The 21,327-nt window shown below is 33.1% G+C and overlaps 2 protein-coding genes across 3 annotated transcripts in view; one reads left to right on the top strand and one right to left on the bottom strand.

Annotated features, from left to right (window-relative positions):
* The window catches only part of LOC106661822 (protein SERAC1), a 31,943-nt gene extending 17,575 nt beyond the window's left edge, over positions 1-14,368 (top strand). The window contains exons 2-10 of one of the 2 annotated variants that reach the window (XM_014385491.2): positions 396-494; positions 7,485-7,642; positions 9,401-9,624; positions 9,685-9,866; positions 10,998-11,125; positions 12,732-12,881; positions 12,945-13,091; positions 13,199-13,265; positions 13,333-14,368. In XM_014385491.2, the coding sequence (XP_014240977.1) occupies positions 396-494; positions 7,485-7,642; positions 9,401-9,624; positions 9,685-9,866; positions 10,998-11,125; positions 12,732-12,881; positions 12,945-13,091; positions 13,199-13,265; positions 13,333-13,393 (1,216 nt within the window). In that variant the 3' untranslated portion in view covers positions 13,394-14,368. The remainder of the gene's footprint in view (positions 1-395; positions 495-7,484; positions 7,643-9,400; positions 9,625-9,684; positions 9,867-10,997; positions 11,126-12,731; positions 12,882-12,944; positions 13,092-13,198; positions 13,266-13,332) is intronic. The other variant, XM_014385492.2, reaches the window with a different exon arrangement.
* LOC106661821 (protein SERAC1) lies at positions 13,725-19,708 on the bottom strand. The gene is made up of 15 exons (XM_014385488.2): positions 19,446-19,708; positions 19,203-19,336; positions 18,942-19,142; positions 18,724-18,857; positions 17,581-17,687; positions 17,383-17,504; positions 17,184-17,327; positions 16,885-17,122; positions 16,600-16,821; positions 16,384-16,545; positions 16,161-16,282; positions 15,944-16,108; positions 15,732-15,878; positions 14,166-14,232; positions 13,725-13,923 (listed from the first exon to the last, which is right to left on the bottom strand). The coding sequence occupies exons 1-15, from the start codon at positions 19,487-19,489 to the stop codon at positions 13,839-13,841; spliced, it is 2,094 nt and encodes a 697-aa protein (XP_014240974.1). The 5' UTR covers positions 19,490-19,708; the 3' UTR covers positions 13,725-13,838.
* Positions 19,709-21,327: the final 1,619 nt, after the last annotated feature.

The following is a 21,327-nucleotide window of genomic DNA, read 5'->3' on the forward strand; positions in this document are numbered from 1 at the left end:
TCAATAAACAATTTACATTTCTTTAGGTTACCCTCGGAGGATATGACGCCTGTGAAGAGGGGTCATCCTCTCCTGATTAAGAAAAGCAAATCAACAACTCAAGCAAATCAATATCATAAACAACAAATCCGATTAAGCTATTGTGAAAAAAAGAACATTCGACAAGTCTAGAGACCTTTGAAGTCCTTTCGTCCAAATTTGCAATGCCCATTCAGCTATTTATTTACATAACTTACAATTTAGCCTTAAAGAAATATAAAAAATAGTTTTAAGGTCTTTATAAGCATATTGTTATTTTGTTGAATATTTATATGTAATTATGTTTTTTAAGGAGTCTATTGAACGTTATGAGACACTTTTTGTCGGTAACACCTCTTCTTCTAATTCTGTTACAGCCTGACGGTGACAACAGAATTAGGAAATGAGGCAACTATCGCACCTGTCGACGTGGAAGAGGAATACTCGGCCAATAAGTATCTAAGGATATCCATAAAGTGAGTTGTAATTATACGAGTAATAAACTTTAATAATGTATGCTTCGAGAGGTTTTCGCAAGGTTTTCAAAAGAATTTTGCCCTAAGATTTTCTTTTTTTTACTTGGTTTTTAAATTTTTTTTCACGTCTTCTTCTGTAACATTTAGGCCGCCGGTTGATAAAAAAGCAAGTATATAATTCAATTTATTATCTGAGATTACACTGAGTGTAAACAAAAAATTATCCGTTCGGTTGACGACCCCGAAAAAATAGAAGAATTTCAAAGGCGCAGATCTCCCCTTAAAAAATTGAAAATTCGTTTTTGGCGTATTACGTAAAACAGATTTTCAATTGTCTCTGTGCGCACGAGTCAGGAGTACTTATTATCAAATAATAGAAAGTAATAAATTTTTTTGCAACACTCATGAAATATAACTTGATTAGATTAATATCGAAATTATAGTAGGCAAAGAAAAACTATTTAAATTTTTTGCCTGATCAGTAGATAAAATTCTATAAATTCCACCCGCGATTTTATAAGCGATAATGCGTTTTGTATTCTTTTCCGAACAATATGGAAGGAAATTTTATTTTCCTACTTGATTATTAAGTTAAAGCTTAACAAATCCATTATATTTCGTGGTCCAATTGACCAAATAACTTCTTTCAGTTAATTAATCTTTATGAATATTGGTTGAAATGAAAAAGTGTCACGAGCGGGATTGGAACCCACACCGCTGCTGTACCACTTGAGCTGTCGTATCTTCGATCCACTCGGACACCAACTCCCCATCTCAACCTACCTTTCGAATTTTCCCTCTTTTTGCCATTTGCCAAATGTCGTGTAATCAGGATTCGATTCTCGGCGACATATGAAGTGGCCACGAAGAGCTGTAAGTGAAAATATACTTCGTTTTACTTACTAAATCCACGTGGTCGAAAGGTAGGTTGAGATGGGGAGTTGGTGTCCGAGTGGATCGAAGTCACGATAGCTCAATTGGTAGAGCAGCGGCGTATTTAACCGAAGATCGTGGGTTCGAATCCCGCTCATGACATTAACTTTTTCATTTCAACTAATACCTTACATAAAGATTAATTGATTTAAAGCTTAACTTTCTTTAATATAGGGCGTTCTTACTTGTAAAAATGACAAACATGTACATCCTCCGATGGTTTATGTTTGTAAATCCCTTGGACGTACTTCAAACCCTCCGTCAAAAGATAGATTTTTAATTTATAACGTAATCCTACGAACTTTTCTCTCCTTCGGAAGTATTCCATCGTCACTGTCATCCCTAAACCACACAAACCTCCTAGCCGCATATCCTCCAATAAATCCTATTAGCCTTCGTCCTGTGATGGCTAGGTTCCTCAAAAGACTATTTTAAAGTTACTCATCCTGGATTCCCATAATACCATTCCTTCTCACAAATTCGGTTTCGGATCCAGCAGGGTTTTAGAGTTATTCATATCAATTCCTCCACAAAGTCTATTTTTTTCAATTATTTGCCTTTTTTTATATTCTTGTTGCTCCGAATTTGAATATCGGGAGTTCTCATTGCCGTCGGAACTGCGTGCAATGGCGGGTGATATTGGCATCGAGTTATTTATTGACGAAAAAAATGTCCCTGAAGTGTGGAATGTGGGCATGAAAATCAACATGATCGCTTCAAGAAATGATCTGCTCGTATAAACATTTACAGCCTTTTCAGTTAAGGATTCGACTGTGATTATCTTGATGTTCTCATAAATCAGGAAAAGTATCCTCGAAAGTCTCAAATTTGTTTATGTATGTTTATGGAAACATTAACGTCCATTATTCAAACCATGTTTTCTTTCGTAGCCATCCAGCTTGTCGGACGGCATATGCGTACTGGCGGTATCTGAAGTACTTCAGTTACTAATACAATGTGAGAATAGCTGCGTCTCCGTAGGGGGACTAGACCATGTATGGACGGTAAAACCGTGTGTGCAACGGGCCTTAAAAAATAAAATAAATTCTTGGTCTCTTCCCAATATATGGCCTAGGCTTCCGATAAAGCCTGGCATCCCGGAATCCTCATAAACTCAAACATATCCTTATTACCTTACGTAATTAATTGACTCCTATGTCAGTGATGTGCGGCACTGACCACTCGAAGAGAAGACAAATACAAGCCGACGTATACAAGACCATTCGTACATACCATATACCTGCTCACCTTTGGATGGTGAATGATGATTATTATTAGGGGTCTTCCAGTCTTTTGGCTTGTATTTAGTCCACTCCCCTATTTCCTCCTTAATTCACTTCACTTGACTCGATTCTCCAGAAGAAATAAGGTCATCGGCTTGTCTTTACTACCACTCCAAGATCTTTTTGGCTGTCACTATCGAGCAGTTGCTTCGCATCTTTGAATAATCTAATATTGTGGAGGTTTTTATTTTCAAACATTAGTGATGTAAAGGGCTGAATCATTTCTCTGACAAAACCTACCAAACGGTATAATTTCGTCTCATAGTTAGACTCTATCCAAGCGAACATCCTCCTCTAGTTTATCAAAGAATAAAGTGGATTACAAGTCTGTATAAAACCGTGAACAATTAGCATTTAAAACACTGCCTTGCCCTCCACTTTACCGACATCAAGGCAAGTAAGATACATAGTTCAACATTTGGCTGAAAAGATTTTAAGAAAAGAATTTAACAGAACCCTTGAACACTGCTTCTAGGACAGAAATCAATCATGGATGTAAAATTCCAACTAACTTTACTTCTTTTGGGTTCCTACAAGCTATTCATTATCGAGCGAATTCAGTTTTTTCAATCAAAGGTCCTCATAATTGCCAAAGCTCCTGACTAAATCACTAACCTCACTATTCACAACGACCTCAACATTCCTTTCGACACCAAATTGTCCATTTCCCTTTTCCTAAAGTTCCAAGTGCAGATTATGAATAAACTAAGGAAAAAGTTATAAAAATTATACCATGAATCAGTGTGCACTCTCGAATTTTATTCGTTTAAGTGGCAAAATTTGTTTGAAGTTATGCATTGCAATTATGAAATGAGTCGTTTTTCTATCCTCGAATCGAATAATTTTGATTTTATTACAACAGGACGTTTGCAATTTTCTATTATTCTCACGGAAAAAACCCCCCCGAGTGAACGGAGGTTGACACCGTTTAGGAGACAATTTGCAAACTCTGATGGGCTGACAATTGGCATAGATTGCCTTGAATTAGAGGGCAGACAATGATCCTCTCAAACGGTCTTTTATGAACGTACGCCCTTTCTGACTCAGCTAAAAATTTTCACTATGGATTATCCAGATTTATTATTAAAGGAGTTTATTTTTTATTATTTTAAATTTTTTTTTTATCGAATACACTCCCTCGAAAATCAGGTGAACACTAGTTCTGAGTCTTTCAAAAGTGACCTTTCTTCCTTTAGACATACGATAACAAAAATGATACTTAACATGTTTTTGTATGTCTTGTGGCAATCAAAAAATAATACAGAATAATACACAGGAACACATAAGAAATTTATTAATTAGAAAGAAGACATAAAAAGAACACATAAAAATTTATGACTATTTGAACGACACACCACTGAGATTTCTACACTTTAGAGCCCAATTTTTGGAAAATCTAAGAACTCAAACTCCGTGATGCTCCATGATGGAAAATTGACATAATGCAACAGAGATATACCTAGGCCCAGGCACAAAAAAATTCAACTCGAGAAAACTTTAAAACTCCCAAAATAATATTACATACACTAAATACACACTACATTACATAAAAATCAAACTTATAAAAAATTATCTTCTTTTACAACAAATTATAAGACAGGAATGACATCAGAACACATAGGTCAACCAGTGAAGATGCCGAAACGCGACTGAAAGACAATACTTGAGAAATTAGACAAACGTGGATATTAAGAGACGACCGAAAAGTCCATCCCCAGTCTGGCATGACCATATTGATACACAAGTTAATAGAAATGATGTTTTGAAAAGTTGCTCCAGTAGATCCAGCTTTAGTCAATGGACGAGCTTCTTCCGCACCCACGCAGTCCTGACCTTGGTCCATCAGACAATTTTTCGAGTAATGTTCAACGTCATTCTGGGGAGATGGAGATCCTCCATCTGGATATTGAATGAGATGAATGTATTGTGTGTAATCCAGGCCGCACATTTCCCGACATTCGCAGCGCAAAACCATCAAAAATGGGCAAAATTAAAACCTTGTAGTTCTGACCTTCATACTACTTCATTTTACGAGCAATATCCTCCTTTTGACAAAATATCGTTTATTATGCCAGGCGCATACTTCGACACACAGTGAAAACTCTTTCCATATTGGATGTAACAAGCTTCTACCCTGCCCACTATTAGTCCTAACCAAGATCCATCAGACCTCCTTCTTCGAGCAATGTCCAACGTTCTTTAGGGGAAAATCCTATGAGATCTGAATATTTCTAGGAAGAAAGTGTTATTTAATGTGTTAGACGCACACTTCTCGACATACAGGTAATAAACAGTACCGCTCCCGCCCTATAGTCTTCACCATGGTCTATCGGACAAAATTTGATTCCCGCAATGATCAACATTTTTATAGGAAAATTCTAAATATTCGGATATTGAAGGAAAGATAATTATTTTTTTGTTGTGCTAATCGTCTAAGTCGTCGAATCAAGTAAGTCTTCTCCACACACTATATAACCTTGACCATGGTACTTTAGACTAGTACCTCCTTCGAGTAATGTCCAACATCCTTTATGGGAAAATTCCGAACATCCAGATATTGTATAGAAAGAAAGTTTTTTCATGCTGAACCAGCATTGGGTCACTTATTGGGTCCGTCTTCACTCGCGGGTTTTTTTTCTTTTTTTACATTCATACGCATAAATACATCCATACAGTACACTCATTCCGTTTGGTCGGTGGAGTACTTGATATTCTTCCACCGACCCTATATTGAAACTAATCTAGATTGGGGTAGATGGAGTTCTTTTATAAATATTCCGCCATCGACCCCGAACACACACTGTTACGCTCTCATCGTTCGAGGCGTGATGATGATGTTATATTTCACCCTCACCCCTCGCCATTCACGCTAATAAATACATGCACTCAGACAAAACATATAGACACAACACATAAGACATACTATATACAACAAAAAACCCTAATTTCCCCTAAAAAGCGGAACAGGGGACTGAAACTCGCTACCGTGTTCGAGAACTCTTCTTAAGTCCGGCGGCATGCCTACACGCTCTCTGTATGGAGCTAAGGCATGACACGCCTCTATTATGTGGGACACATCGAGCAACCTTTCTCTGCATAAAGGGCACCTGCGCGGGTTTTGGCCCAAAGCAGGTGCCCATGTGTCAACCGCGTATGGCCAATCCTCAGTCGGGTGAGGACGATCCCTCGTCTCCTGCTCAGATTCTCTGAGGGCCATCTACCGGTCGTGCTCTTGATTCGCAAGAGCCTCTCCGACGACTCCGCGGGTTTGTTGAACTGCTCAAACATGATTCAGCATTGCGCCATCTTCAGTGAGGAACTGTTCCAGTAAAGTCGGATCCAATAAGAAACCCAGTACTGGTTCAGCATGACTTCACCGACTCGCAGACCAACACTCAACACCAAAGTTTTTTTTATTAGCCAGTTGCACACTCCCCGATATGCAAAACCGTTCCAAAATGGATAGAATCAAGCTTCTTCCGCGCCTACCCTCAAGTCCCATGATCCTTCCGACAACTATTTAAAACAATTTCCACCGCCTTTATGGGAAAATTGTACACCATCCTGATAATTCGTCTGCCTATTTCGAGCAATGGCTTCCTTTTAGAGGAAATTCCTATGAACATCGAATATCGGATAAAAATAAAGTACCTATTGTTTTCAGTGCCGTGACGCAAATTCTCTGACGTACAAAACTTTCCAAATTAGATGATTAGCTTCGAGCTTCTATTGTCCTGACCTTGCATCTTCAGACTACCACCTCTTGCGAACAATGGCCGACTTCTTGCCAAGGGAAAATGTTTCCTATATTAAAAAGTTAAAGATTCAGAGTTATTAGCCACAATAAAACAATTAATTATAGAGTAAGAATGTGTGTTGTATGTAATTTATTGTATATGTAAATTTATCGTACAATTGTTGTCTATCATTCATATTTGCGATGATGCAGGATAAAAAATAAACTGCTCATCTTTCATCATTTGCCTTCTTTCCCTTTGTAAAGCCTCTAACATATTTAGAAACTAAAAAGATCAATTTTTTAAATTTTATGTTAATTTAAATGATTTAAAATCATAATAAACACTTAATAGCTTTGTTTGAATGTAACTAATACAAAAATTTGTTTTCTAAAGTATATGCAAGGAAGTAATAAATTCCATTACAAATAGACTTTTTTGACCTTCTGTGCTTTCATTGACCTCAAGACAGCTGAGAGCGTTGAATGAGGAGGCTCCATTGACAGAATTATTCGAATTAGCATCAATGACCTTTTGGCTTGAATATATCCATTATATTTGAGCAATCGTATCGGATAATAACTTAATCCTTATTATCGAAACATGTACATTATACTGAGACAATTCAAGTATTTTAATTTACTGACCGTAACAGCGATCTTCTTCGGTAAATTAGGGAAAATCTTCGATATCTGTTGGGAGTAAGTAAATTTCAGGTAATTCATAACAACATTTAAACAACAGCGCTGACACAAAAACAAAATACCCGGCCGTCTCATAGAATAGATTGTACACAGAAAAAAAAATTCTTTCTAGTTTTTTTAAATAAAGTTCGGTTCAGAGGCAGATCCCTTGACTTAAGCTTATCAACTTAACCCGCCATAAAGATTTCGGACAAGATAAAAGAAATAAATTTATTTAGACTTTCCCTTTACATAGAGATAATCGCACCGAATGGCTTCCGTCGTCACGTTCATCTGTTTGCCCAAGATCTTCAAGAATCTTTGCATAATGAAGACGTCGGTTTTCTGTTTCAGCAAAGTTCAGGTCGTATCTAGTTACCTTGGCCTAGTCGTACCGATTCTTGTTTCAATATACTACTCATGGGCGAACAAACAGAGGCATATAATCAATCATATCAGAAAACAAATTTCAACAGTAGACTTTGAGCTTCTATTCAGCACAATAAATGTAGGTGAGTAATGTTTCTTTTCTCTTTTCTTTGATTTGTTTTTATTTTTATTTTTGATCGGTATAATTTAGTACTGTTCAAATCAGCTGGCCATGTGTTTACTAAGCACAAGTTGAACAGGGAAATTTTAAACATTTAAAATGGAGTATAAAATTTTCCACTTCTGTTTACAAGCAGGTTTAATTTTGTCTTCATACAATGGCGGACATGAAAATTCGTTTTATTTAAAGTTAATGAAGCGTACACAAATTGGAAAAAATTTTTTTTACTCCGCATTATTCACATTTTTATTCCATTAATATAAAAGAAAATACAATTAAAAACAATGTAAAAATATGAAAAATTTTAATTATAGACTGATATCCAAAAGGATTTTTTTTATCAATTTGTGAAATAATTTTTGGTTTTTAATACCCCAAATCTTTGATTACCATTTGATTTTAATTGGCTTTATATCTCACTACAATTACTATTTTATTGCCCAGATTAATTATTTTTTATGTTTTATGTTAAAATTGAACACCAAACCAGTGAAAAAACCAGAAATCGGCCTTATATAAAATTCATCAGTAGGACTGTTTTTCCTTAATTAAACAAAGAAAATGAAAAATTTTAATTATAGACTAATATCCAACAAGGATTTTTTTTGTCAATTTGTGAAATAATTTTTGGTTTTTAATACCCCAAATCTTTGATTAACATTTGATTTTAATTGGCTTTTTATCTCACTACAATTACTATTTTATTGCCCAGCTTAATTATTTTTTATGTTCAAGAGTTAAAATTGAACACCAAACCAGTGACATAGCCAGAAATCGGCCTTCTATAAAATTCATCAGTAGGACTGTTTTTCCTTAATTAAACAAAGAAAATTAAAAAATTTAATTATAGACTAATATCCAACAAGGATTTTTTTAATCAATTTGTGAAATAATTTTTTGGTTTTTACTACCCAAAATCTTTGATTACCATTTGATTTTAATAGGCTTTATACCTCACTACAATTACTATTTTATTGCCCAGCTTAATTATTTTTTATGTTCAAGAGTTAAAATTGAATATCAAACCAGTGCCTAGCCAGAAATCGGCCTTCTATAAAATTCATCAGTAGGACTGTTTTTCCGTAATTAATCAAAGAAAATGAAAAATTTTAATTACAGACTAATATCCAACAAGGATTTTTTTTATCAATTTGTGAAATAATTTTTGGTTTTTAATACCTCAAATCTTTGATTACCATTTGATTTTAATACGCTTTATACCTCACTACAATTACTATTTTATTGCCCAGATTAATTATTTTTTATGTTCAAGAGTTAAAATTGAACACCATACCAGTGACATTATCAGAAATCGGCCTTTTAAAAAATTCATCAGTAGGACTGTTTTTCCTTAATTAAACAAAGAAAATGTTTTTTTATTACATCATTCAATTTAAATTAGTTAACGAGATTATTCTTTTGATTTTTTTTTTTTTGATTAATGTAAATCAAAATGTAGTAATGGAACTCTTTTTAAATGTCTTTTGTCTTGTCTGAAATGAGAGTATGCAAAAAAGGCCGTGAAATTAAATTTCAATTAAATTTCACCAACCATTGTTTTTTTGGTTTTTTAATGTATAGCTTAAATTCAATGGTGTTTAGCATGTACTTAAATTAATTTGTTTCGTTTCAATTCAGTGAATAAGAATTCAGTAAATGCATGATAAATGTGTATTTTTGTATACATTTTTATTTTATTTTTTTATCTTTTTAATTTTAGGCGATGTTCTTCAAGTAACCGTGAGTAACAAGTTGGTCCGTTCTCTCTTTTACCTCAGACAGGACCAGCAGCTGAAACCATGCCCCGAAAAGAGTGTCAACTGCGAGGTGTTACATGACCCTGGTGAAGAGGTCCGAGAGGCGGATATAATTTTTATACATGGGATTAAGGGGGCCCTTCACAAAACATGGAAACAGGGGATTTGGCATCTCGGACAGCTTCAAGTAATGTTTTACTTACATGGATATAGTGAGCAGATCATTGAGTGCTTTTTCATACGACAGGTTTTGAACATGAAAGAGGATACGACGTGGGATGTCAAGACGGTGGAACTCGGGGAAGAACGGTCCGTATGTTGGCCGAAGGATTGGCTTCCCAAAGACTGCCCAACGGCTAGAGTCATTGCACTCAATTACACAACCGACCCCTACTTGTGGCGACCATTCTTCTTCAGTAAACACAATAGGTATTAACAGATAATTAATTAATTGAATTACTCAAAGGATTATGAGTGTTTCTGGATTTTAATTATGGTGTTAATTAGTGTAATTTATGGTCAGATAATTTAAAGTCCTGCACTTGGAATAAGTCCTGCTTGAACTGTCCTGCTTTCAATAAGCATTTGTTTAAAAAATCGACCTTAAAATTTAAATTTGTCTGTTTTTTATGCTTTTTTTAAAGAAAATATGACAGCAAATGATTGGCTTAAAGGAGCTAAAAAAGCCTACCCAATTAAAACAAAAAATAAAGAATATAAGTTCAAACAAAAATAGAACACCAGTCTAAAATAAAAATAAAATAACAGCCAAAAGAAGAAAATAATACTAAAGTGATTTCTGTCATACAGAATGGCATAAAATTGCAAGTGTTGGGCTTGGATTTGAACCTAAAACTGCTCGTCAAATACAAGAGTTTTGAATTTAAAAATGCCCATGTTAAGAAAAAAATTCACGTTAACCTTGCTATAAGCTTTAGCTGAGTCAATAAATAAGTTGAATCTAATTAACTTTGGGGCTTGCTAGGATTCGCTGCTAACCTAACAGCTTTTCCTTCCAACTTCAATTTAATTTGATAAACAATTTTTATTGCAGTAAGTATATTTCAGCTGTTTGCTTATGCTTAGCAGTTATGCTTAACAATAAATTTAATTTAATTTGTCTCTAGGACCTTGGCGAGGTATTATAGTTAGTAATAACATTTTATTTATAATATTTAACTTATAGGGTGAAAATATAGTACAAATTGTTTTTAGAAATTAAATAAATGAGTTTAGGGGGGGATTGTTTTATATTTAAACATTAATCATTTTTAAATTTATAAAAATAGTAGTTAATTGTAAAGGCCAAGAAAAGCCTGTTTGAAACGCTCAAGCTTCATTAGAATAATCAAAATTTTAATTATACATTTCAAGAACGTGTGATTTATGCAGACCCTAGATTAAACAGTGCTGTAACAAACGTATGTAATCATTGTGCTGTTTGATAAAACGGTTGAAAAGTTTTGTTTAAATAAACTAAGGCAAATTAAAAACAATAATAATGTGTTTTCTGCTAATAATTTTTTTTTTTGAAATGATGAAAATTGTAATTATTTCCAGGACCAACATGGAAGAAAGGGCGTGGGAGATGATCCACAATCTCCTTGAGTTAGGGGTTGGGAAACATTCCATTATATGGGTAGGACATTCCAAAGGAGGGCTGTATGTTAAGCAGATGCTAGTCAATGGTAAGCTTTATTTAAGGAGAATTCTAACAAAATTTTATCTTATCTCAACATAATTGGGATAATTTTGAATTAAAAAACAAGGATGAAGAATTTGATTTTAAAAAAAATCAGGTCATCCTTTTTCAAATCGACCTCATTGCTCATTTTTAAAACAAAATTAAAATATAGAACTAAACTCAATCTTTGATTAATCTGGCTGTCTATTCTAGCTGGTTTTGTCTTTCACAAAACTTTCTTCATTTAGACATGTTCAACAGTAAATTTGTACAATCCAAGAAGATATTTTTACAATAAATTTTGTTTTAATTAAAAAAAACTATACAATTTATTTAAACTGGTGATAATCTATTGATTTTATAGATATATATTAACTGTTTGCTTATACACCTAAACCCACCCTTATTGCAATAAATTCAACCAATACCTTACATAAAGATTAATTAATTTAAAGAAGTTATTTCGTCAATCGGATCACGAAATATAACGGACTTATTGTAATAGTTCATTTAGTTGAATCAACCTCGTACTTTTAAAGAATTAACTCTTGCTTGGTCTTCTTCAGTCGTCTTACAATATGCTGACTTTGTAGCAGATGGCAGGCCTCGTTGTTCAGGTGGCTTTGAAGATGGAGATAGCATCTGTTTGATTTTAGTGATGAGGTGCGAGATGTTCTATTGCTTACATACTGAGGAGCATCTACCATTATTATTATTTTTTTAGTGTTTTATTTTGAAACCATCATGTTATGCTACACCCTCCCACAACCTCAGAGTTGCATACATCATGGTGTAATTCTTATTTTTATTTATTTTGTATTGATAGTCAGGAATGGTGTTGATATCAGCCAATAAAATTATTGGTATTTGAAGTCAAATTATTTCCCTTTTTTAGGTATTCTTTCCATTTAAATTTTTTACCTTAATATTTTAATGAATATTGCAATGGTACTACGTTAGCTTTGGAGATATATTTGTCTACCAATTTTATATTGGTGAAGTTAACATGTATAACAAAATAAATTTCTGGTCATGTATTTTGATTTTTCAAGTATCTGTCCAGTCATGATGATGTTCAACATCATTTACAGTCTATTCATGGACGTCCGGACACATTTTTTCCATTGAGAGGGCAGCTTCTCATCGGAAAATGTTGCAATAATTAAGTTTTCAATCTATGGTGTCACTTGTATACAGCAAGTATAGAAGGGCTTAAGATGCTCCCTTATGGTATGCCAGTCTTGATTTTGAACAAATCAGAGTATTCGCTTTATGTTCTAGCTTGAAACAATCTTTCCGAAAGGTAAGAGATCAGAAGTACAACAAATTATTTGGGAATATTGTTTTTAGCTTATGTATTATAGCTTTGTTGATATGAAGTCTTGAGATATGTCTAGAAATAAAGCTGAACATATATTTTTATCTTCCGGAGCTTTTGCTATAATTTTCTCTTTAATATCACGGATAGTATGTAATCTAATGTATGGTTAAATGGCAAGTCAAGATGACAGTAAAATTCACGTGTTTGTGAAATAAAACCAGCAAGAATAGGCTGCTAAAGATGACAAGGAACAAAGAAGTTCATCACCTCACGAATATATTTTTTTTAGCTTGTGAAATGCCGGATGAGAAAGTGACGCCACTAGCAAAAAATACAAAAGCGATAATGTTTTACAGTGTGCCACACAGGGGTTCCCCTCTAGCAAGTTTTAATCTTCCACTTTTCAGACAGTCTATCGAATTGACTGAAGTGCAAAAAAGTATGGTATTTTCACTTGTGCTTACAAACATTTGGTATATATTTTATTTTTTTCTGGCAACAGACTGCAAAGAAGTGCTCACCCTTCACACAAAATTTCTGAATCTGCTCAGCTCAAAGCAGCTAGATGTCGAAATTAAAAGTTTTATTGAAACTCGTCTCACTTTGATGGGGATCCTCTACGTAAGAATAGTGTCTGAAGAATCAGCAGGTACAATTGTTTAGTTTCTCATCCTATTTAAATTTTTTTAAAAATAATGTTAACACTATTAATTTGTTTGATATATAAGATTCTTTCACATTTTTTTTCTCTTTTAGACGCTGAAATGGGAGAAATGTATGGTGTTCCTTTGGACCATCGGAACATTTGCAAACCTAAAAACAGGTAAGCGTTCATTAATTGGTGCAAAATAAACAAAAAACACCACATTTACTCCTGTTGATTTTTACAGAGAGTGCTTTCTTTACAAGGAATTGGTAAACATGGTTCAAGACAAGTGTGCAAGCTTGTGATTGTGATAATAGTATAATAATTAAACAAAGTTTTAATATATAATTCTTCCCATATAGTCATTTGTTATTTAAAACAGTAAAGACCTTTTGACAATCAAACAGTCTTTGAGTATTTTGTAACAAGTTCTTTTATTAAACAAAAAAGTAGCTAGTATTATAAAGCTTACAAAGTGATATTTTTGTAATTATATTTTGTCTGTAAACTTAGAATGGCAAATATTAAATGTGGAAGTTTGTAACACCATTACAGTACAAGCTGTTTTATTAATAAATTCTAGCTTTATCTTGACTACAAACTAGAAATTAGATTATAAAAACGGTACTAATTAGATAAAGGGCTGAAATTGTCGGTAGATATATTTTCATGTACACACTCCTTCAAGAGTAAGGATATTTTTATGTGCCAAAATGGAAGCATTTGAAATTTAGGGCCTAGATTATTTTTTTATAAACAGTTTTTAGGACAGCACTTATTTTCTTTACAAATACTTCGTATTGTACTTGATATCTTCTGGTAAACAAAGGAAAGCCTGCGGAAAGAAGAGAAAAATACTTTTCAAAGAATTCATACCAGATGACACAATTTGTTTTAAGCACAGTGTTAAACATGGCCATGTTAATGATTTGAGAAATAAATTTATATCGTTACAAGTTTATTTGCTTTGTTATTGTTACCCGGCGCAATAAAAGATGTAATGTGATTAAAGCTGTGCTTATTAATAATGAGACTACTACCCAAAATGATAATGTCATAAAAAATATATTTTATTACCTGCTGCTGGGTTTACATATGTCCACATGACCCAAAGGTAACTTGTAAATTACACCAGTGCCAGAATCTGCGGAAAAAATATGGTAGAAAACAATTGTGACATAGTGCTTACAGTCGTATATAAAACATTATACGGTTATGTACGAGTTAATCCGTGTTTACATGTGATCAATTTCAAGAATAAAAAGGATATATGAAATTGAGTTTTTTCTGTTATTTACCCTGTATATAGTTATATTTTGTAGCGTGTGGAGAGAGAGAAAGAGAGAGAGAGAGTGAGTGAGAGAAAAACGAGAGAACGTGAGAGAGAGAGAGAGAGAGAGAGAGAGAGAGAGAGAGAGAGAGAGAGAGAGAGAGATTTAATATGTCAAAGCAACATCAATGATTGGACACTGACAAAATTTGTAAATATGAAAGCCAGCACATATATCATCCTCCATTATGCTGGATATTTTTGAAAATATGGAATTTTCAAGGATACAAAAAATATAATCAATTGTAGCGGAGAATTAATAAGTATTTATTTTTTTATTTATTTATTTACGGATCGAAATCCACTATAAAAAAGACATTTTACAATAACAAAAAATATAAATAATGTATGTAAAAATACAAATAATATATATAAAAAGAATAAGGACGTATATCCATGNATTGTAAGCAATCGGAAGGAGAAGTGATTATGGAATGGATTTTCAGATCATCAGCAAATAATAAAAATTGAGCAGAAGGAAGAGCAAGTTGGATATCATTAATAAATAAGAGAAGCAAAACTGAACTAAACTTAAAAACTGCATATTAAAAAAATATATATCTTAAGCATTCGCCAAGGCTGAATTGCATAGAGTTTGTGGCGTTTTAAATGCAACCCATTTCTGCAGATCATGTACAATCATATACGTCAGATACCTCACCTACTTATATCCCTCATATCATGTCATTGGACTGTGGCAATTTCTGTCAAAAATGGCCTCTATTTTTATATTTTGCCATTACTTCAAAACTAGTCTGATGTGAAATGAAAAATAAATCACTCTGTAAATAAATTAATTTAGAGCTAAATCTCTCAGCACCGAGTTCTAACCAGTGAAAGTGGAAGAAAAGAGTGGTTAATTAAACAATGAAAGAGAAATCAATGTTAAGCCAATTTTTGGGTTAATAACTAAAATTTTATAAATAAACCAATCAGCTCCTCCGCAAAAATAAAACATACAAACTGGGAGGATTTATATGCCTTATGAAAAAAAATTTCAAGGAAAAATCCAAATTTGATGGTGGGATTTGAACTCAGAATGCAGTATATAATTATGTTGTAATTTTATTGTTTTTTTTTATTTTCAAAGTTTACATTCATTAAATGTGTAGCTTGACCATCAGTTCTTACAGACAGATTTTGAATGCGGCAAAGTGCATTTGACAGACTACACCAATAAAATTAGGATATCGGAGTTGGTCAATCTACAGGTTCATCACCTCACAGCCCTCAACATATTTTATTTCAATTATAAATAATTATCTATAATACATACTGTATTTGTATACTTTTACATAATTAAATTTTTGTACCCATTGTCATATCAGTTAAGCATTTTAATTCAACGTCCCACACGGAAAATTTAGTAGCTTTTGTCTCATTGAAACTAGTAATCTTCATAGAGTATTTTGAAACTAACTTCTTAAAACGTTCATGAAGCTCAATTAACCCTGGTGAGTCTGTAAACAAAATTTATTTTTGAGAATTAGTCAGTTTCAACATCTCAAACTCGCTGAATATTTACTGAGCTTCAATTCTTCAACCTCTTTAGATGGCATAAAGAAAAAAGCATACAGTTCATTCCCCTGTGCAATTAGAGGGCTACCAAAGTGTGGAGTACTGAAGAAAAATACCGCTTTTGAGTTTTTGCAAAAATTAGCATATCGAGGATCGTCGATTGTATTGGATGCTGTAAAAACACATTTATAATTGAATTTTTTGATTTAAGAGTAAAAAATCACCTTCTAATAGCATGTGTTTTAAAATCAATCCACCCATGGAATGAGTGATCCAAACTATCGGTCTGTCGCCTACACCACATGCGATCAAATTTTCCAAAAGGTATTTTGCTTTTGGTAACAGGCTGAAATAATTGTCATTATTTTTATTTTAAGAAAAATAAATTGTTTAAAAAAATTGTCAGTTTATTGTTTTTATTATGTCTGATGTAAATAAACATGTTACCCTCGACTTCTTATTGGACACCATGAAACCCAGTCCGAAATTGTTGAATAGTAATTAACTCCTATTAATCTTATACCAGAACAGGTTTCAGGAAGCCAATCTTTCGGCCAACATTGGGAATCTCCGCAATAATCATTTGCCATTTCCTCTTGCATTTCCTTACTTCAGAATAAAACTGATCAATAAAAACAATTATACCGATTGAACCGTACATACCAAGTCAGAGTAAATGTGTCATTTGATTCTCCACTGACCCCAAGAGGCAGGTCAGTCATGACAAACTCAAAATCTAAAAGGTCGCAGTCAAGATCTATAGGCGATTTTGTTGTATCTTGACTTTTACGGAATGGCTTTCTAGGCTCGATAACAAAAGGGGTTTCTGTTACAATCGGTGCTTGATTAACGATACCTGGGATTAGTTGCCAAGGGTCCAATTCACTAGAAACATAAAAGAAAAAAAGTATATTTTTGATCGGAATCAAGAGGGAACGTCTTGTGAACCTATTGTGTGGCCCTTTTCGCCAAGTAGAATGCGGTCCACCCATTAACCCATGAACAAGAACCACATCGACCTTTCTTTTTTTCCATTCCAAATTAGTCGGATACAACAAGTAAGTCGCATTTTTGAAACCTCTACCGACTTCACAATCTTTCTCCAAATTAGAAAGAGCCGATGCTGCAGGTGATGAGAGCCTTTGATCCTGATCCTTTATCCATTCAGCCAACAGCCTAATCCATCCTTTAGTTTAAACAGAAAGCTATCTCATTCCATTTTTTAAAAAAAATTATAAATCTGGTACCTGTTTGAAAAAGATCCTGTAAATATTCAGGATGATAGCTGACTTCAACTATTATCTGCACCAGAGGGACCTTGATTTCATAGTTGTCACTATCCAACTGATATATGTCATAAAGGAGTTGGAGACCACCGGCTTCCACAAGGTCTATTCATTCGTATCAGAAAAAATCCATTACACTAAATTTTATATTTATATTTACCACTGACAACATTTCCACTCAAACAATGGTGTAAAATAGACTCAAGAGCCGTTGTAAACAGTTTAGAACCAGTAACTGTCTGCAACTGAGGAAATTCTGAGCAATCTATTTGAGTGTACGGCCTGAAATGTATTTTCTCTTATTCCAACATATTCGGGCATTATTTATTTTTCATTTTGAGATGAAACAGTAACTGACCTCACCTTACGACCAGGAAAAGTTTTGGATAGAAAGTAATCTATGCAAGAATGTTCGCTACATTTGTTCAAAGTTACTAGCAAATCAAATATTCTATTAACAACCCCCTAAAATTGGAATTTTCTTTTAATTTAAATAAATAATTGTTGGATATGCAAATTTATTGAATGTGGACTTTGAATTAATACACTTTATTATAAATACACCAAGCGTTCAGTAATTCACATTTAAAAGGTGTAGAAAGGTCTTTTAAAAAAATTTGAATCTTTGACTGTCAATGTGTCTTGCATTATTATTTTTATTAATACCTATGTATATTGCCAAGGAAGGCCAAATATAGAGCCAAAAGTTTGGCGTATGTATAATACAGTATAATATGTATTGCTTGAAGAACAACATGTCCAATAAATTCTCAAATCCAGAGTGTATCAAAGTTGGTCGATAACAAAATAATATAATTAATTTTTGCAAAATAATTTATTTGATTGGCACAATATATAAAATTATGTATAATTTGTTGTTAAAGAAAACTTTTCCATGGGGTTTTTTTAAATTTTTCCTTTTATTTTTACATTAAATTTTTTGATGTTTTGGGAATTTACACCCATCTTATTACACCCAGGTTATTACGAGATACTGATGAGTGTAACTTCCCAAAACATAGCAAAAATTTAATGTATAAATATAACAACAAATTTATTCAAAAAGCCACATGAAAAATTTTAAAAAATCCACAAATTATAAATTTAAAAAAGGCAGTCTTTAAAAAAGTCGTGTTACATAATAAAAATTATAAAATTATTTGTGTTCGGGAACAAAAATATTGAATAAACCATCGTGTTGGTTCAGTGATGATGAAATGCAGGAAAAAGCTGTAAAAACATTGTTGATATAAATTGTCTTTAAACTATATTAAAAAGACAATACAGTAAATAAAAATGTCAAATTGTCATCTGGAAATGAAAATTTAAAACTGCAATTTAACAAACGACAAAGTAAACTACAGTTTTTGTGTTTTATCTTCAAGAGTAAAATTTCAATGAAAATTTCATGGCTTTATCATCTAGTTTTCCACACTGCATTGACATAAGAATTTAAAAAACCAAGCAAATGGCACAAATCTATGTTCACCGGTTTATTTACCTCCACTGATTTTGTGGGGTCTTTTGGAGAGTGGAATGGCTTTCGAAAAAATCTTATATCTGCATCTTTCATCCTCGCAAGAGTCACTGCAGTTTTCGCATCACACAGCTGTGCTAGATGGTTGTAGTCAGAATCTAGATGACTTTTTATTAGCAAGAAGAACTGAACCAAAGTTTAATTGTAAAATATCTAGAAGAACTTAAGAACCTTCGACTTACCTGTAAGGGTGAATCTCTTTATGATATGTTCAAGTGGCCTTACTCTGTTTCTCCAACAGTCTTCTTCTTTTGACATTTGAAGCAGTCTCCACATGAGGTCAGTCTTCTTCTTTTCCCACCACATCAAAGGGGAGAAATAGTATTCAAAATCTATCCATTGTTTTATTGTATCATCCCAGAGAGTTGGCTTTAAAGGATAATCTAAAGGAAAAACGTACACGTCTTCTCAAAAAAAAGGCCATGTTAAAATTATCGACATACTTGAATCTTTAGTCATCACTTCATCTTCAACATAAATGTAAAACGGATTTTGCCGCCTTCTTAAAATTGTTGGATCGACAATATTTTCTATTGTTTTTATTGTCGAGCGTACCATCAGTCCTAAAGTTCCAGCACTAAAATTTACAACTCTTATTATAAGGCAGCCACCACAACAACCGCAAAGATTTTCTTAAGGTGTAAATAAAAGAAGCTAAGATAAATAAAAATACGTGGAAAACCAACCCAGTTAATGTAAGAGCTGAAATAATTATGTGCTTCCGTTTCATTCGAAATAAATAACTTCAAGGGATAACATTGAACTGTAAATCTTTCTAGTAACAGAAGATCATCAACCAGATAGGTATCTGAAACAGCTGGATCTTCAAATAAATTTGGTGTTGTTAATACTAAAAATTTGGAGTCAATCAATTTTGAATGTTAGCAGTATCAATTTTTGTTGTAAAAATTACAGCAATTTTATTTTTATGACATATAATCAGACATCTGGAGTGCTTTACAAAATCCAAAGTTTAAAATCAAATTTATAAATGTGTGATTTAGAAAATGTATTTTATTACATTAACGTCATACAAATTTTTGATTATTATTATTATTATTTCAATATACTGGCAAAGTAACACAACTTCAGACCCTACTTTACTTTTATGACTGAACATCAGGGTTTTATGTGAATTGAAAATAATGGTTTCGCTTGTACAATTTTTATACCAGAAAATTGTTATGTAGCTTGCAAGGAGAGCTCCAGTATTTGAAAATAATAGTTTGTACTGTTAGAAGTAGTAACTATTATTTACGGGCCAACAAACATTAAGTAGTCATCACTGGCCCTCTGTGTTTAAAACTGAAAATTCTTAAAGCTTTTTCTTGTTTTTTTCTCTCACATATCTTTGCCACACACTCTCATATTTTGTCTCCTGTTTTCTTAACTTTCTTTCTCAAAAAAAAAAAAAAAAAAATGTATGATTTTAGTAAATAGTAATGAACGCACACTATTTAGAGATACAAATTTGCATCTAAATGGTAAAGAATACCTAAATAGTTGTATGGCTTTATTTAAAGTACAATGGATTGAAATGATGAGATGGTACATAATGTAAGGTAAATGTAATACTTCTAACCATAAGCAGCAGGTTAGATAGACCTGTCTGTCCCTTCTATTGTCTAAACGATTATGAAAACCACTTTACCACTTTATGTCAGTGTGATGAGAAAGCCCTGGCTTGGTAAGGTATATTGAAGGTCACATAGAATTGCTCTACATTAATGGAAAAATCTTGACAGCACTAGTCAATTCTTGCAGAGATGCTTTAACTGTCAAAAGAAGTGTTAATACGAGTTAAAGGGGGGCGGTGTCAGTGTGTGAACGGTTTAGGCTGCTTATCACTGTAAGGTACAGGTCTTAGGTTTGAGCCGTGTCCCTGCATTTGAACCCTATATATTTACAATTGGACTAATTTCCAAAAACATCAGCACCCCAAGGGTTGATAAATACAGTTAAAGAATAGATTTTGTCAACTAGAAATATGTTACAAATATTTTTTTTTAAATAGATGAACCACTGTTGCTTTTTAAAATTGAATTTGATCATTTCATACCATATTGGTCTAACTGTCCACTTCAGTTTGGTCTGTCATTTTGCTTTCTCCATCTTCATCAGTAGATCTGAGTTTTATTTTACCTATTTTGGATTGTTTACCACTGAAGCTGGCAAAAAGCTAAAAAAGCCCAAATCAGCAAAGATGGACCAAAATGATTGTAAACCACCAATCTACAAGTTCACTATCTTACAGACCCCAAGAGGAAATTTCACAATTGTTTTTAATATATTAGTATTTTATACTGTTTAATTTCATTTAAGTTTAAATTCTTTGTTGAATGTTTGACTCTTTTGGATCCCATAAGGTTGAAAAAGCTTAATTTAAGTTTTGTATTTCTGAAGGACTATATCCAGTATAACTCATTAAAAGCTTTCAATGTTAGGATTTTACATTAAACAGAACTATTTTCTTTTGTTAAATAAAGCATAAAAATATGGTGACACTTTTAGAGGGACCGTGGTAGCGAAGTGGTCGGCATGTTAGACTCTCGACTTATAAACCTTGTG

This window comes from Cimex lectularius, unplaced genomic scaffold (genome assembly GCF_000648675.2).
Source record: "Cimex lectularius strain Harlan isolate CLEC.00 unplaced genomic scaffold, Clec_2.1 scaffold312, whole genome shotgun sequence".
NCBI lineage: Eukaryota > Metazoa > Arthropoda > Insecta > Hemiptera > Cimicidae > Cimex > Cimex lectularius.